This window comes from Telopea speciosissima, chromosome 1 (genome assembly GCF_018873765.1).
Source record: "Telopea speciosissima isolate NSW1024214 ecotype Mountain lineage chromosome 1, Tspe_v1, whole genome shotgun sequence".
Lineage (NCBI taxonomy): Eukaryota > Viridiplantae > Streptophyta > Magnoliopsida > Proteales > Proteaceae > Telopea > Telopea speciosissima.
Genome location: NC_057916.1, coordinates 87,329,272 through 87,345,227, shown reverse-complemented (window position 1 = coordinate 87,345,227; position 15,956 = coordinate 87,329,272). Strand labels below are relative to the sequence as shown.

Below are 15,956 nucleotides of genomic sequence, written 5' to 3'. Positions count from 1 at the left end.
AGAGAGTCAAATGCACCACGATGGTGATTATAACAATGAGATGGTTCTGGTACCGAACGCTGATACAGACAGATTCCCGTGCCCTTTGAAAGAGAGAGAGAGTTTTCTGAGAAGGATGGACAGTTCGTGTTCCGTTGTCGTTGTCCCGTCGTCGTTGAGAGTGACTCGCTACTTCCTACTCCCTTCCTTGGATTGATTGGTAACAATTTCGTCCTCGAAGATTTGATTTCGGATGAAATTATTTTTTTTGGATTTCTTGATTTTGTTTTTAGAGCAAGACCACCGCATGTTAAACTTTTGCTGAAATTTATTTATTTATTTATATTTTTGGTAATGTGCTGAAATTTATGTTGAAGTACATTTACAACAAAATCACCGGATGGTATGAGACAAAGGGTATGTTTGGTAAATATTTGAACAAAGAACGCCCGTTCTTTATTATAAACGTTCTTTAACATTTCTGGTCTGGAACTGCATTCTGAGACTGAAAATGACCGTTTGATAACGGTCTCAAGAACGTCGTTTCAGAACAAAAATGGTGTTTGATAAAACATGTTCTTCCCTATTTGATATTAATTACAATAATGTAATTTCTTTGTAAATTATACCAAAAAATACTTGTAAAATCCTTTTATCTTATCAACTTTAGCATAAAAATAAAATATCTCATTAACATAACCAAAGTAATTATAAAAATATGTCAAATTTCAAAGGTGCCATTAAAATTGGCACAGTGTGCAGCGCACATTGTGCGGCTGGGGAGGCTTCGATCCACATGCCAGTGCACCGGGATGTATGCAACGGTATGGATCGAGGCTCCCTAGCCGCACGATATGCGCTGGAGATGAGCTCTATCCATAGAATCGCTCCAACTTTTTCTAAATTTAATTACAGAAATGTCCATTAACAAGTTGCTAAAAAAAAAAAGATAACTTGAATATTTCCATTAATAAGATGCTAAAAAAATCAAGAGAACTCAAAAAATTATAAACCAATATTACCAGTATTCATGATAAATTGCATACATTAATTAATTTCCAAAATCCAACAATATTTCCCAGTTATGGATGTTGTTGCATCCTATAACGGACTCTTACCCAAAAAGAAAAATTCCTATGACGGACTGTCATCTCATTTGCTATCTTTTTCTTTAAGTCATGCATCTCCCTTGCACTATCATGCGGATTACTTGATTCTGCAACTATGTTGTGGATGGGTTGCCTTTGTTGCAATGGACTCTATCTCTTGTACTTCATCACAAGCGTCATAAATGCTTAATGTAGCAAACTCGGCATTTGCTATTTGTCCATCTCTAATACAATTATGAAGAGCGTAGCAAACAATCATGATGTAGTTTTGGAGTGGTAAGGAAGATTTTCATCCTTTCACATGTGGTGCACTACCAAATGTATCGGACGGTGGCCACTGCACTTGGGACGATAAAAATCCAATGCACAAGTGAGGTGCACCGATCGATGCACTTAAAAGGTACATTAGGCAATGCACCGCACTTGAGAGGATAAAAATTCAGGATAAAGAGACATTGATCTTAAAATACCAAATCGAGCTTTTAAAACCCCAAATTCTCATTTATTGGCATTCCTTAAGATAAATATCTATGATGAAATAAAACCCTTGGGATTCTAGCTTGTCTTCCCCCTCCCTTGTAATATCGCAAATGATATCTCTCTCATTTAAAAGGTGTCAAATATCCTCGCAGAATCAAGTAGCCAGAGTCAACAACGTAGTATTTTCCTATAATGAAGTTGTGAATCGAATAATAATTAGCAAGGTATTATAATTGACTACTTAAAATAAAATAATTTAAACAGATCTACATGTAGGGGGTGAGGAAATCTCAACCGGTCATTCTAAAGTGATTTGGCAAATACTTGACAATCGTTGACACTTCCCTCTCAACTTGCATAGACGAATGTGACTTTCATGTCAAAAACACATGTGCAAATCACATTTTTTGTGGTTTTTCTCTTTCTACCTCAACGATGGATTTGTTTTCTCTTAGGCACCATGGCAATAATATGTATGTCAACAATGATACCAATACAATCATTCAAATATACAAAATAAATAAATAAACAACTAGTGCTCTGATTCAATTAAATAAAAACAAAAATGAAAGTTGATATAAAATATCTCTACATTATATTAAAGTAGGAGTAGTAGAATGAGTTGGATCTTATCTCTATTGGCACTCTGTTGAATGAGGGTGGTTGAATATTTTCTTTCCCCAACTTCAAAACTGCTTGCGACACGATTTTGAAGAAACAACTCACAATTTCACCTGAATGTTGAAATCTTTCAAACTGTTACCTATTGCCACCTTTTGCTTTAATTATTTGTAGGAAGATGGTAATATGTTCATCCACTTGGATGTAATGGCTGTCTTGTAACTGTCTATAGGTTTTCATTAGGTTGTATAGATTTATGAAAACGTGTCCTTTTATCCAAAGCTCATCATAACATCTATCAAAATGGCTTGCCATAATCTCAACTATCCAATCAACACTTGTGAATCTACTATCTCTACATGGCTCTCTGTAAATCCTAGTTTCTTCATTGTGTTGTAATAGTACCAACTTCATCAAATTTCATTGATTAGTTTCTACCTCACTAGATGAGTTATACTCACCATGCTTAATGTTGTTATTCGACATCAATGTTGCATACCCAATATAATAGAGTTTCAAAATATAACTGATACACATAAGTATTACCCGCCACTACGCGCTAGACACATGGTATAAAGACTCATATTTCCCAAAGGATCCCCAAAGACTCCTATAAAACCAGAAATTCCCTCCAACTCCACAAAAGATCAGGAACAAATCCAGACCTTCTATATTAATGATTTTCCATTTAAAGCACATTGCAATTAGAAGACTAACTTGGTGGCCAATCTGGGGAACTTCCTCCATCAAGACTTCCTCTGGAGATTTGCCTTCTATTCTCTCCCACAGAGACTCAACTTCCTTCCAAGGACACCTACCTAAACTGGACTCTCATGACCGCCATACTATAGGTATAAATATGTGGCAAGCTCCACAGATATAGGTCGAATTCACTATTGGCTATTTTCTGCACTCTTGCTCTACTTATTCCTATCATTGTTGCTAAAGTAACTGACTTAGGCATCGAAGAGTCCCCCTCGGAGCCACCTATGGTCCTCTCTTGTGCCCCTTTCATTATCTTCGCAGGCAAGTGCAGCGCCACATCAAGGCAATCTCAGTTTTTGCAGCAACAATAACAATTTTTTTTATCAATCTATAAAATTATCCAACATTCCTTAAAGTTTAAAAAATAAAAAACAACAACAAAGATTTTGAGTATTCAAAATTTCATTTACAACATACTGAAAACCCCTCATAAAAAAAGTTAAATCATTCATCATTGCGACATACTAAAATTAATAGCAAACCATCCAAAGGTAATTAAATTTTACCTGTTAAAAAAGCTCCCATAAAAAAAGTTAAATCATTCATCATTACGACATACTAAAAACCCCTCATAAAAAATAACTCGATCCAACCTTCGTAGTAGCCACATCCTCTTCTCCAGTGGAACAAAAATAAAAGCCTCTCTCCATTCTGCATTACCCATCATCTTTGAGATTACCTTCATATACATATATATCTTCATCAATATCTAGAAGACTCTCAAGCATTGTAACACAGTGATTCACAGTGTAGTCACTACTCATTGGGTAACTACATGGAGATGGAGATGCAGATGTGGAGTTGCCTTGATGGCCATTGCAAGCTCTGAAGACCTCCTCCTCTTCCTAAGGGAATTAGGGGTCCTATCAAGTTGGTGGGTATTAGATGGAATATTTCCATCAACATCCCCATCTTCAAGTGTATCCACCCCCCAATCCCAAGAGTATGTGGAAGAGACGAGTTAACCTCAAAGTCATCCTCTTCATCAAAGAACATGATCCTTCATGTTTACAACACCTCCATCCCCACATGCATAGTAATCCCCTAATATCAAATGCAATTGAGACCATTGGGGTAGACCATTTCTCTTAAATTTTCCCCAGCTTGGATTTTCCTGGAAAAAAAATAATCAGTATGTCTGTGAGTTAGAACCCATATTGTTGTCACTCTATTGGAAAGCATATATAGTAAAACAGAAGTAATGGATTGCAAATGATAGATGGTATAAGCACTTACCTTTAAGTGCCTCTCCCAGACAACATCATCCTCTACAATGCAAGTCATTGTCACTGCATTCCAATCGAAGCCCGTTGTTTCCAACAGCTTTTTGAAACGGGCATAATTATTTATTAGTTTGCTCATTTTGTTTCTAAGCTATAACATTGTAAAGGGCCGGCCTAATTTGGCCTAAAGATTGGTCATTATGTTATTCCAACTAGTCTTGTTGAAGGTGCTAGTTGTTTCATGGCCCTTTTTTACCTCTAAAACCATTGTACAAACATAGGCATCAACTTCACTTTTGGTCCACTTTGCAGGCTCCACATCATTGGTCGAAGTATTTGCCATTTTTCAAATGTCATTGGAAAAGTAACTTCTAGTATACAACAATAGAGACATGAATGTAATGTAATTTGAAAGACATTAGAAAAAAATGAAAATTTACCAAAGCAATTCGAACAATGATAAACGTGGTGAACTGGGAATTTACCAAAACAATTTGAACAAAGAAAGACATTAGAAAAGGATGAAAAGCATATTTTTAATGTACTTAATTAATTGTTGCACACTCCCAATACTAATATTTCCATTCAAGAGTGCCGATTTATAATTACCACATTATAAGTTAGGCTAGAGATTTACCCAACCCAGCTTTAGCTATATGTTACACTTACACACTTCACTAAACAAGCTTCAAATCCCATTTCAGCTTTTTTGTACCAGCATCATGAATCCAAGTAGCAGTTTCACTCTTTTTTTGCTAAATGTCCTTTGATGGATATAATTGGACTTGTTTCCCCATTATGTTTTGATTATTTATTACACAGGACGTAGATCAGGTATTGATAAGTTGTTCTGGCAGATCGAATGGTAGCACATTATGGAATCGTGTTCCATATGCATGCAATTGTGAGGAAGTTATGGAAGGAAACAAAAAATAGATTATCTAGAGACCACCCAAAATTTACCAAAGAACTCGTGCTAATACAGATTGGACAATGGCAATAGAAGAACTTATTGGGGTAGTTAGGAATTCTTTAATTTGATTCCAATGTCCCCTACACTTCTATGTGCTATATCTGTATGCAAGTTTTTAATTCCCTACTTTTTTTTATATACTAAATGCCATGAATATCAAGAATATGGTATGGATTTTTTTGGGGGGTTTTGAAGGTTTTACTGTAGTACTTCCAGTTCCATTGTACAACAACATATCAAATATTAAATGGAATTGTTTTATTGATGCTGATCAAGAAAAGAAAGAAAAATAGACAACCATATGTAGGAAAGGAAATAGTGAACGAGACAAACAAATATTACTCAAGCTGATAAATTACAATAAGTATCAGTTGATGGAGCTCAAAATGTTTTTTGCATGTGTATCTAGCACTCATGAAGTCCATCGGATACAACTCCTATCACCTAGAAAATCAGATAGCACAAATTTGGATAATAGAGAAGACGTGTATTTTTCACCTAATTAAGTTCTTAGAGAGACAATGCAATGCACTCAATGGCAGTGAACATTTTTCTTATTTATGATTAATGCCAAAATGATCAATTCCAAAACAACAATTTATGGAGATTGCCATCTCATCCTAAGATTTTTTTGGGTAAATAAAGCTCCACTGAAAAAGGATGTATGGCACACATGCATTATGAGTTACAAGCTTCTAGAAGCCATGGAGTAGAAGTTGGCCAATCAGTTCTACACATCAAGGATCGGGCCCTCCTAGCAAGGGAGTTAGCTAAACTGTTTTTATCCCTTGGGATTAAAACAAAAGTACAAGATTCCAATCTTGAAGCCAAATATGTGATATCGTGCACGATAAAGATGAAAGAAATAGGTGGATCAGTTGAATCATCATTGAAAAGTGAAATCAATACTTTGTTGTCAGATTCAGTATTCAAATAGTCCAAACTATCTTCAATTACTTGAAGGACCCCGTTCGAATTGTTATTGCTTCACCAATGAGAATAATTGTGAACATAGCTAGCTAGTTCAGATGTTGCATGCAAAGGTTTGCCATAGTTATCCCAAAAATTGAATCTAAGACCCCCATCAGTGCTACCAGATACCAAAGATGCATCACAATTAAGCTTTAAATATCCTCTTGCAGGAGGCTCCCAGGACAAAACTTGTAGTGGAGTGTGATCAATCGTGATACTTGGATATGGAGTGCATGATTCTTGGAACTTAATTAGTGAAGCCCATTGATCTTGATTAATGACATCCTTGGCAAACCATGAGTGCCTCTTGAAAACATAATCATTACAAGCCCACCAAATATACCATGCAATGAAGCTGCAAAGAGAAATGGTATCCTTGGAAATTCTCTTTCCATGGACTCCCAAAGCCTTCCAATTCGTGGCCCAAAGGAGTATGCTTGGAGTCATCAGAACTGGGGAAGTATAAGATAGTGTATTACCAAACCACCCTACCCTTGTGAAAGGTCATGCAAAGAGGACATGATCAATTGTTTCTATAGTCTCTCCACATCGTACACATTCTATCTCCAAAGGAATTCTCCGATGGGATAAAGCTTCAATTGTTGCAAGTCCATCCGCACATACACACCAAAAGAAGGATCTACTTTTTGGAAGGGTATGACAAGACCATATTTTCTTCCGCACCTTGGATGGCACCACTCTTCTTGAAGTTGGTGATGATGCTAAAGATGAAGCATCAACCATGCTTTTAGCACATAGAACATGATATGCAAACTTCACACTAGAACAACCATTTGATGCTCCTCTCCAAATTAAGGTATCATCCCTTGCAAATAAGGGAAGATGAATTTCAAGGATTGCCTTAAATGTCAATTGGGTGGAGATAGGATTCCATAAGATGGACATTCCAATGCCTATTCTCATCGTCAATAAGATCGGATACAAGATGCAATGAGCATGCGTCCGGGCGAGGGTGTTGAAGTTTGAAGTTGGGTAGGCTTGGAACCCATTGATCGTCCCAAATATTGATTTGGTCCCCATTCCCTACTTGCTAGAGAAAGCCCATAAGAAGTACTTTGCACCCAGTCAATATACTTCACTATGTCCAAGTTGGTTGACATCCCACAGTGGCTTGCAAGAAATCACAATGGGGATAATAAATTGCTTTCATATACCGAGCCCATGTGGAATCCGGGCAACTCCATAGACGCCATGCTACATTGGAAAGGGGGGCCAGCTGGTTATGTTGTTTTGAATCCTTAAAACCCAATCCACCATTAAATTTCATTTCGCACATTCTTTTTGAAGAGGCCCAATGGATCTTTTGGCCTTGAGGAGTTTTTTTCCCAGTAGAAACAAGATGGATCCTCAGCAAATTTGTCGTGGTGGGATGTTGGAAATTTAAAATGAGAAGATGCAAATGTCGACATAGAGAGAGCCTTAGATTTAAGGAGAGTTCCCGCCCTACATTAGTTAGGAATTGATCCTTCCACCCTTGGAGTCTTTTGGCAGTTTTATCATTTTTATCTTGAAATAGCTCAACTTTTGACACGCCAATATCAATTGGGAGAATGAGATACTTATGGGAATCATCACCGTCAGGGATCTTAAGGACTCTTGAGAACCACCTTTTGAAACGTGGAGCAGTGTTTGGGCTGAAGGCCTTTGATTGTAAAGCAGCTCATTCACAATATAAATTGCTTTGCCCTGCCATATGCTACCCATATAGAGTCAGTGGTTTATTGTTTATATATTGTTGGATATCATTCATGAGAGATATTGAGGGAGGTGAAGGTATTGAGACTGTTATGGGATCCATCACTAAATCTGAATATCAAGAATGGGGGATACTCCAGTGGGAATGGGGGCGTACAACATCATTTCATGGGTTTAACCTTGGTTTCCATTGGATTTTCAATAATTATAAAAAAAAGAAAAAAAGAATCCATTCGCACCAAACCACAACAGTTCAAATAATGATGAACACAAATTAGCAAAATTGATATGAACACATTCCCAAAAAAAAAAATGAAAATTTATCAGATGATCCGTTGCTTGGATGGAATTGATATGAGAAGGGAAAAAATTCCTTGCAAAACAAGGCAGAAAAATTACAAGCTAGTTGAAACTTTTGGATTCTAAGATTTTAAGAAGGACATGATTTACAGAAGAAGAAGTTGTATTTACCGTAGTAGAAGATGACGTTAGCAGAATGAAGTTTAAAGCTCGTCGCTCCTCTTGGTGTCGCTTAATTTGTGTACAGAGTGATGAGATGGGTTGTGTTCAACCAAAATGTCAGGCTTGTTCAATTATTTGTTTCCTCCGTTAATGATTCTGAATCATAAAATCATATCATAAATGTTATGCAATACATGCTCCCATAGCAAATTTAAGGCCGGTCTAATTTATGGGAGCATGGAATCAGGCTGGAATACCAATTGGAATTTCGCTCTCAAACTGCTCCCATTAATCAAAACCATTGAGATCACTTTTTTGAGTGTTACCAATCAACTCCCATTATTCATATTCAGTGTGTGAAACTCATGGTAGGAGTAAAACACACCCATGTAACTATGGATCAGAATTGGGTCAAACCGTCGTACATGTAACTGATAGATCCCTCCTTGTCAGGGAGTCAGCTAAGTTGTTAATCTCCCTTGGAACAAACTGGAAAGTATAAGAAACAAAGTGAGAAGACAAGTACATGATATCCTCAAGGATAGACCTCGTCTCCAAAGGAGAATTTGCATAGTTCCTTTCAAGATAGGTGATTATAGCTTTGTCGTCTGACTCGACTATTAGATTATCATAGCCTCCAGATATCGATTCTGGTAGTGATAATTGAATTGCATGGCTTCACCCACAACGAGGTCGTTGAAGCTTGATGCACATGATAATGCTAATTATGGATTGTCAGCATGATCACGAACGATGATTCCAAGTCCTCCTTTATCGGTTCCTAGAATCAAACTTGCATCACAATAATCTCGAAGAAATATACTAGTGGTGGACTCCACTCTTGAATGGTAGGAAATTCTTGAAGATGGATCGATGAAGCAGCAAACCCTGATTAAAAGATGTATTCAGATATTCGTACAAGGCTCCATCGAAAGAACTAATTACTCTTCAGGAAGTCAAATACACCGTCCACAAATGAATGAAAAATGAGACATTAAATTGCGACTTACTGCCTTCCAAAGATGTGCAAAAGAATTCCATCCTTGAATCCATTGAGGCAAATAATACTCAGTTCCATGTGGGGCGGTGAACCCTAAAGAACTCCCAAACCATACAATATGTGCAAAAGGACACTCCAACAAAATATACAAGATAGATTCCTTTTTTCCACAATGATCACATTCTAAATCAGGAAGAAGTGTTCGTAGATGAAGAGCAAAAGTAGTCGCTAGCCTAGAAGCACATGCACCCCAAAGAAAATGCTGAATCTTTGGTGTAATTTTGCAATTCCAAATGCGTTTCTATACGTCATTCAGAACTAAATCCCATAGTTCAGCATGGAGGAGGAAGCCTTGGTGAAGTCCTTACCTGCTAACCGTTTAGAGAGATAATGATAAGCACTTTTAACTAAGTAGAGTCCATTCTTGGAAGCATACCATTCAAGCTTATCTTCTTGAGAAAATGGAGGGATGCTGATCTTTAGAATTGCGTAATGTCTTATGGGCCAAGTAGAAGATCCAACAAATCACACCTCCATGCATTGTTACTAGGACCAATGAGTTGGCACACCCGGCTATGGGGGGAGTTGTGACTCTGTAACCTAGTAAAGTTGGTAACCAATTATCAGCCCATATGTCAATAGCTTCACCAGTACCGACACGCCAACAGAGACCTGATTTTAGCACTTGTTGACCCTCAATGATGCTTCTCTAAGCCCAACTTGGACCACTGCCAACAACAGTCAGTAAAAAAGAATTGTGTGGGGGTAGTATATAGCCTTTAGGAAACATCCTAATAAAGAGTCTGTATTGGACCATAGTCACCAAGTAACCTGACAGTAAGGTACTGGTGAGTATAAATGGGTCACGAAAGCCAAGACACCATTTCTCCTTTGATCGACACAAACGGTTCTAAGAAATCTAGTGCAATTTTGGACGACCATCTTTTACACCCCCGAAGAAATTTACCACTAGCTGTCTTAGATGTTTATGTTGTGGGGCAGGTAGTTTGAAGTGTAAACATGCATACTTGAACATTGAAAAAAATCCCAGACTTCAATAAGACTTCCTTATCTGCATGGGAAAGAAGCTTGTTGGTCTTCCGTCCTTGAAGTTTATTCCTAGTTTTAGCAGAAAGATCTTGAAACAGGTCCCATTTAGAAACACAAAAAGTCTATTGGCAACCCAAGGTTTTTGTTTTTGGGCCAATACCATAAGAAATTTTCATAATTCAAGAAAAACATCTCTCCAATTTAGGATGAGTATTTGGAGAGAGAGTCATACAAGATTTCTTTAAATTGATGGCTTGTCAAGATGCTTTACAATAATCTGATAAACAGCCTCGCAATGTGCAAATTTCATCAGCATTCGCTTCTAAACATAAAAGGCTATCACAAGAACCCTTTTTACACTAAATATCCGACATTAACTATGTCCAATTCTCGAATTCTCGAATGATCGAGTCCGATATACACACAAAAGTGTACCTACATTTGTGTCTGGAATCTCTGTTCTCTATAACATACAATGCAACAACCATGCAAACAAAGAGCCTAACTCAATTCCAAGTTGTGAATACTTTGAGGTCGTACCTCAGGCAGGACACACAATCGCCTATATAAAAGTAAATGTGAATTAATATAAATTAAAAATATTATTTTGAATTTGTTGGACAGATCATAATATCCTATAACAATAATATCATGCATTAATAAATGACATTTAACAATTAAATTGAGTTTGATGAACACAATTATATATATATACTTCCAACACTTAAAAAATTAAAATGCAAAGCATTGGAATGCCGTACATTCACTTATGCTCATTAATTCATGCATTTATTGATGTCTTGAGAATGGATTAGCTTTATCTTCCACTAGCAAGAACTTTGATACCATGAAATCTCTATGAAAGCTAGTTAAGCTAGCCAAGATTCCCACACTTGAAAGGAGGAACATCAGTGATGATGATGTATCATATATGTGTCGCTTGATCTACTTGCTCTTCTGCTTCTACTAGGGGCTTTGTCACGTTATCTTTTGCCTCTTTGCTCTTACCCCACAAAAGAACATAGAGGCCGACAATTACAAGAATGGATCCCAGTATGCTGTTAAAGTCGTAATTTCAATCCAATGGATCATCAGGTTAAGAACTGTACAATAATAATAATTTTAGGCAAATCAGGAAGTCATATATACCCTTACGTACCTTCCAATGTAAAGTTGTTCATGTAGGATGGAGAAATCAAACATAGCTACGATGATTTGAATGAGGGGACTAAATGCTGCAGTGAAGAGTGGACCCCTTTTCTTGACACACCATGCCATGCCCACGTAACATAACCCTGATCCCATTATTCCCTGCACCCACCCCTCCACATTTAATTATAGGTCATCAATCAACTTAATTAATTAATTAATAATAAGGACTGTAACATTTTATTTTATTTTTTAACTATGCTTCTGATTGTTTAATTCCAACAGTTATTAAATACAGAGGTTTAAAAAAATTAAAAGATTTTCTCATATAAATATATTATATATAGAGTATGATGATAAATAATGTGTGTAGGACTAAATATTTATATACATACAGTATAAAGGACGGTGAAGATCTCAACTCTGCCTTTGAGGATCCACATGGAAATGTCCCTGTGAAAGAGGAGGCTTAGCAGAGCAGATTGAAAGGCACCGAAGAATGACATGATTGCTGTGCTAGAATAGTGGCATGGGTAGTGCTTCCCAATCTTTGATTGGAGAAGGAACCATGATGACCAACAGATGCTGCCAGCAACCAAAGCCAGTGAACCGATGGTCCATCTCTCACCCGCTCCCTTGTTGGGATTCAAACTCAACCGCCTGCTGGAACTGCTAAAGTAGGCGGAGGAGGGTGGCGACCCCTGCTGCTGGTTCGTTATCGTTGGTGGCAGGGCATAGTAATTACGTAGCTGGTTCGAGTTCATTATCATCATCGGCTTCGTTAATGGTATTCCTTTGTAAAGTATCAGCAACATGCCACCACCAACGCATATCGTTGTACCCAACGCCTTGGCTCGCCCGCTCATGCTCTTCAACTTCACGCTCTCTAGCCTGATTTTTTTATTTTTTTATTTTTTTTGGATGTCAGAAGATTGAATGAATATTAATACACATCATACATAGCATGCTATCTTACCTTAAAAAACATAAAACATAAAACAAAAAACTCAAAAACATAGCATGCTATGACTGATCCGTACATTATATTATATATCATTAATCGTATATTAGTGAGTAATTAATTAATTGATATATGTATATATAGATTTGGGCCATTTGGCTAGCTATTAAAATAATTTAAGTTGGAACCTAATGATCGACTTAAGTAATTAATATATCACCTGAATGGTATAGCCAGTAAGAATGTGATGGCAGGAACCATGTTGATAAAGGCGCAGGAGAAGGTTGCAGAGGTGAAATCAATCCCATAAAGGAATAGGTTTTGTGTGATGGTCGCCCTGCAGGAAAGACATGGTAGGCCACATATGCAGCAAATTAAGTATATTATTATTATGTATGTGAATGTAGTTTATTAAGAACAACAAACAGCAGCATATCAGCATATACATGCGCATCAACATTAAATTAATACTCTTAAATAACTAATTAATAAATGACAGAAGTAATGAAATCTGTTGGTCTGATCTCCCAATTAATTAAGTCCCAATTAACTAGTCTAAGGGAGAGAGTTGATAGATTTTTACCTAAAAAAAAAAAAAAAGGGAGAGAGTTGATAGATGATGAAACTTATTGAAAATCAATAATCCGAAAGTGATATATATTATTTATTTATATATATCATAATCAATGGACATGATGATCAGGGCCGGGCTATATAATGAGGGCTTGCCAACCAACCCGAGCATTGCACTGAAGAAAAGGTAACATAAGATGAGAGGCGTGAGTTTTGGTCTGCTTTTCCTGCAAAATTAAGCAATTAAGCAGCCAATTAATTAACCAAATCTGATGAAATTAATTAATTAATGAAATCTCGTAATTAATATCAATTATGAAATATCAACAGACAAATATATAAAAAAGTTTATAGATAGATAATGATATAAGTAGTATTAACTATTAATCATATGATCGGTCTAGTAGTTTAGGTAGGTAGGTAGAGGTAGAGGTAGAGGTAGGTGCCCTTCGCTCCTGTCCTGCAGTGGCGGGAGCTGGAGCGTCCAGCCTAGCTAAACGACAGCAAAAACAGGGGTAGAGTGGTCATTTCACAGGTGGGTCCCACCTGGGCCCCCACAAGTGAAATGACCACCCCACCCCCTGTTTTTGGGTGGTTTCCATGGGTTGGATGCTCCAGCTCCTGCCACTGTAGGACTTACAGGAGCCAAATCCAGAGGTAGGTACCTTTCCCAAAAATAGGCAAGGGGAGCTAGGAAAAGCGTGGAGATAGATTGGCGGTAGGTGACCAAAACCAGGTGGTTCAATAATCCTTGCTCAAGCACCTTCTTCAGAAGCAGATTCACGGTGGCCAGAGCAATATCTACGCCCACCATTGCTAACATTGGCTTCCATTCCTCCCAACACTTGTTCTCTGCTGCAGGCATCGATCCCATTCCTTAATTCCTGCCAGCCAGCCAGCCAACCCGGCCTTATTTTCAAGTCTTAATTCATTGATGTGTAAGTATTATATAGATATGTGTGTCTGTCCCTCCAGAGATCAGTTGCATCAAACAATAATGTGAGAGAGAGAAAGTGAGATGCATGCCACTTGTAGCAAATGAACTCATCCAGAATAAGTTAGGCACAAAAGCAAACCCTTAATTTGGGAAATAAAAAGAAAAAGAAAAATTCTTTGATCATCAAAAAAATAAAAAAAAGCAGCAAATCACATCATCACTTTAAGAATCAATTTTGGCGATCCTTCTTTACAAATAGTTTTAATTGATCAGTCTTTTGCTTAGCATCTCCTTTTTGGCGGCTGCATGGCAAGTGGAAACGGGAATCGCATATTCATTCAAATCATGATGATCTCATCCTCATCCTCCCAATTAAGACAGACAACACCACATGTACTGATGTACATACACCCCTCCCGGCCCGGCTTATAAATTAATTTGCATCATCGGATGATCTCATCCTCCCACATCGTCCAACTTTGTTAAATTAAATTAGTGGACGACTACTACTACAAAAAAACAACAACAACAGTATTGAGAAGATGAGATTCGCCATGAGCTCCATCCATAACTTCCGTTTATATGCACAATGCAACGTGGGTGCGGTGTACTTTAATATATCGTCTCAATTACTTCAAAGCAAGTCTGGATCCTCTCCAGCATCATTGAAGAGGATTACTCTCCAATAACGTTCTCTTAAGGCCACGTTTCATAGTCATTCACGGAGACTTAACTCCTTTCTTCATTCTCTTTTCTCTCCAAGAATCCATAAAACGTGATTGAAAAGGAAATAGGTAATTAAATCCAGAATCTTATCTCAAATCTAAATTTCTCTCTCTCTCTCTCTCTCCCTTTTAATTATGCAAAACAATCATGCAACTCTCGATATAGCATCGACACTGATCGGTTGTATCAGATAAGTTTACCCCCTAACTTTCTTTATAAAAAAATAGATTTTTTACTACTATACCCTTTGTCTGCACCATTTCACCAATACAGTATCGATACAATATCAAGATCATGGTTTGAAGAATCAATATCGGATCGGCTAATTCACATCAGGTTGAGACCAATACCGATTCCTTGCCGATCCAATATCGGTGGGCCAGTACAGACAAGGGTAAATTTTAAATTAAATTAAAAAATCTATTTTTTTTTAAGGAAACAGGGGTGAACCTAACCGATCTGGATTGGTAGAGACCGTTATCGATCACTAGAACCCATGGTTTTACTGCATGGTATTGGATCAGGTAACGGTTACTTGCAAAACCAATATGATACCGCTACGATATCGACAAGGATCGACTGCATCTGACAAAATTACCCTTGATTTTCCTTTAAAAAAAGATATTTGACTGTTTTACCTCTTGTCCATAACGTATCACCGATACAATATTGACACAATATCAAGATCGACCACAACCAAAACCGTTACATATTGCCCCGATACAAGCGATATGATACCAATTCCTCACGATGCGATAATACCTCAGCCCAAGAACTGAGTTGCAGGATTGTTTCGCATAAGGCATGAGAGAGAGAGAGAGAGAGAGAGAGAGAGAGAGATTAGATTCTAAATTTAATTACCTATTTTCTTTTAAATCATATTGTATGGATTCCTATAGAAAAATAGAAAATCAGGAAAGAAAAAAAATGAGAAAAACGGAGTTAAATCAACATGAAAAGATATGAACGTGGCCTTAGGAGAGTGTTATTAGAGAGGAATCTTCTTCATTGACGCTGTAGAGGATCTAGACTCAAAGCGTCCACAATTATTCCACACTTACTATATATGGTCTATCCAACAACTGTTTTTAAAAAATCAAGAGCCTGTACTGTACTACTATTAAAGTATTACTCCTTTGTTCCTCAGATAATAAATATTTTTATCAAAAAAAAAAAAACTACTGGCCCTCTCTCTCTCTTTTTATATATATATATTTTTTTCACGATGAGCATAGCATCTTATACTCCTAATTTTTTATA

General features: G+C 37.2%; 1 protein-coding gene across 1 annotated transcript; it reads right to left on the bottom strand.

Moving 5' to 3' along the window:
• Positions 1-11,253: 11,253 nt before the first annotated feature.
• LOC122661183 (WAT1-related protein At3g30340-like) lies at positions 11,254-13,905 on the bottom strand. Its single transcript, XM_043856524.1, has 6 exons — positions 13,699-13,905; positions 13,198-13,260; positions 12,681-12,797; positions 11,895-12,390; positions 11,510-11,661; positions 11,254-11,408 (listed from the first exon to the last, which is right to left on the bottom strand). Exons 1-6 carry the CDS (start codon positions 13,896-13,898, stop codon positions 11,276-11,278), a joined length of 1,161 nt encoding a protein of 386 aa, XP_043712459.1. The 5' UTR covers positions 13,899-13,905; the 3' UTR covers positions 11,254-11,275.
• Positions 13,906-15,956: the final 2,051 nt, after the last annotated feature.

Bases quoted from the DNA above. Each gene is read 5' to 3' on its own strand.
- LOC122661183 (XM_043856524.1), bottom strand. From the start codon at position 13,898: ATGCCTGCAGCAGAGAACAAGTGTTGGGAGGAATGGAAGCCAATGTTA. The intron at 13,261-13,698 runs GTACCTACCTCT...TTAATTTTGCAG, and splicing joins CTTGCCTATTTTTGGGAAAG to GAAAAGCAGACCAAAACTCA. The intron at 12,391-12,680 runs GTGATATATTAA...TAAAAAAATCAG, and splicing joins TTACTGGCTATACCATTCAG to GCTAGAGAGCGTGAAGTTGA.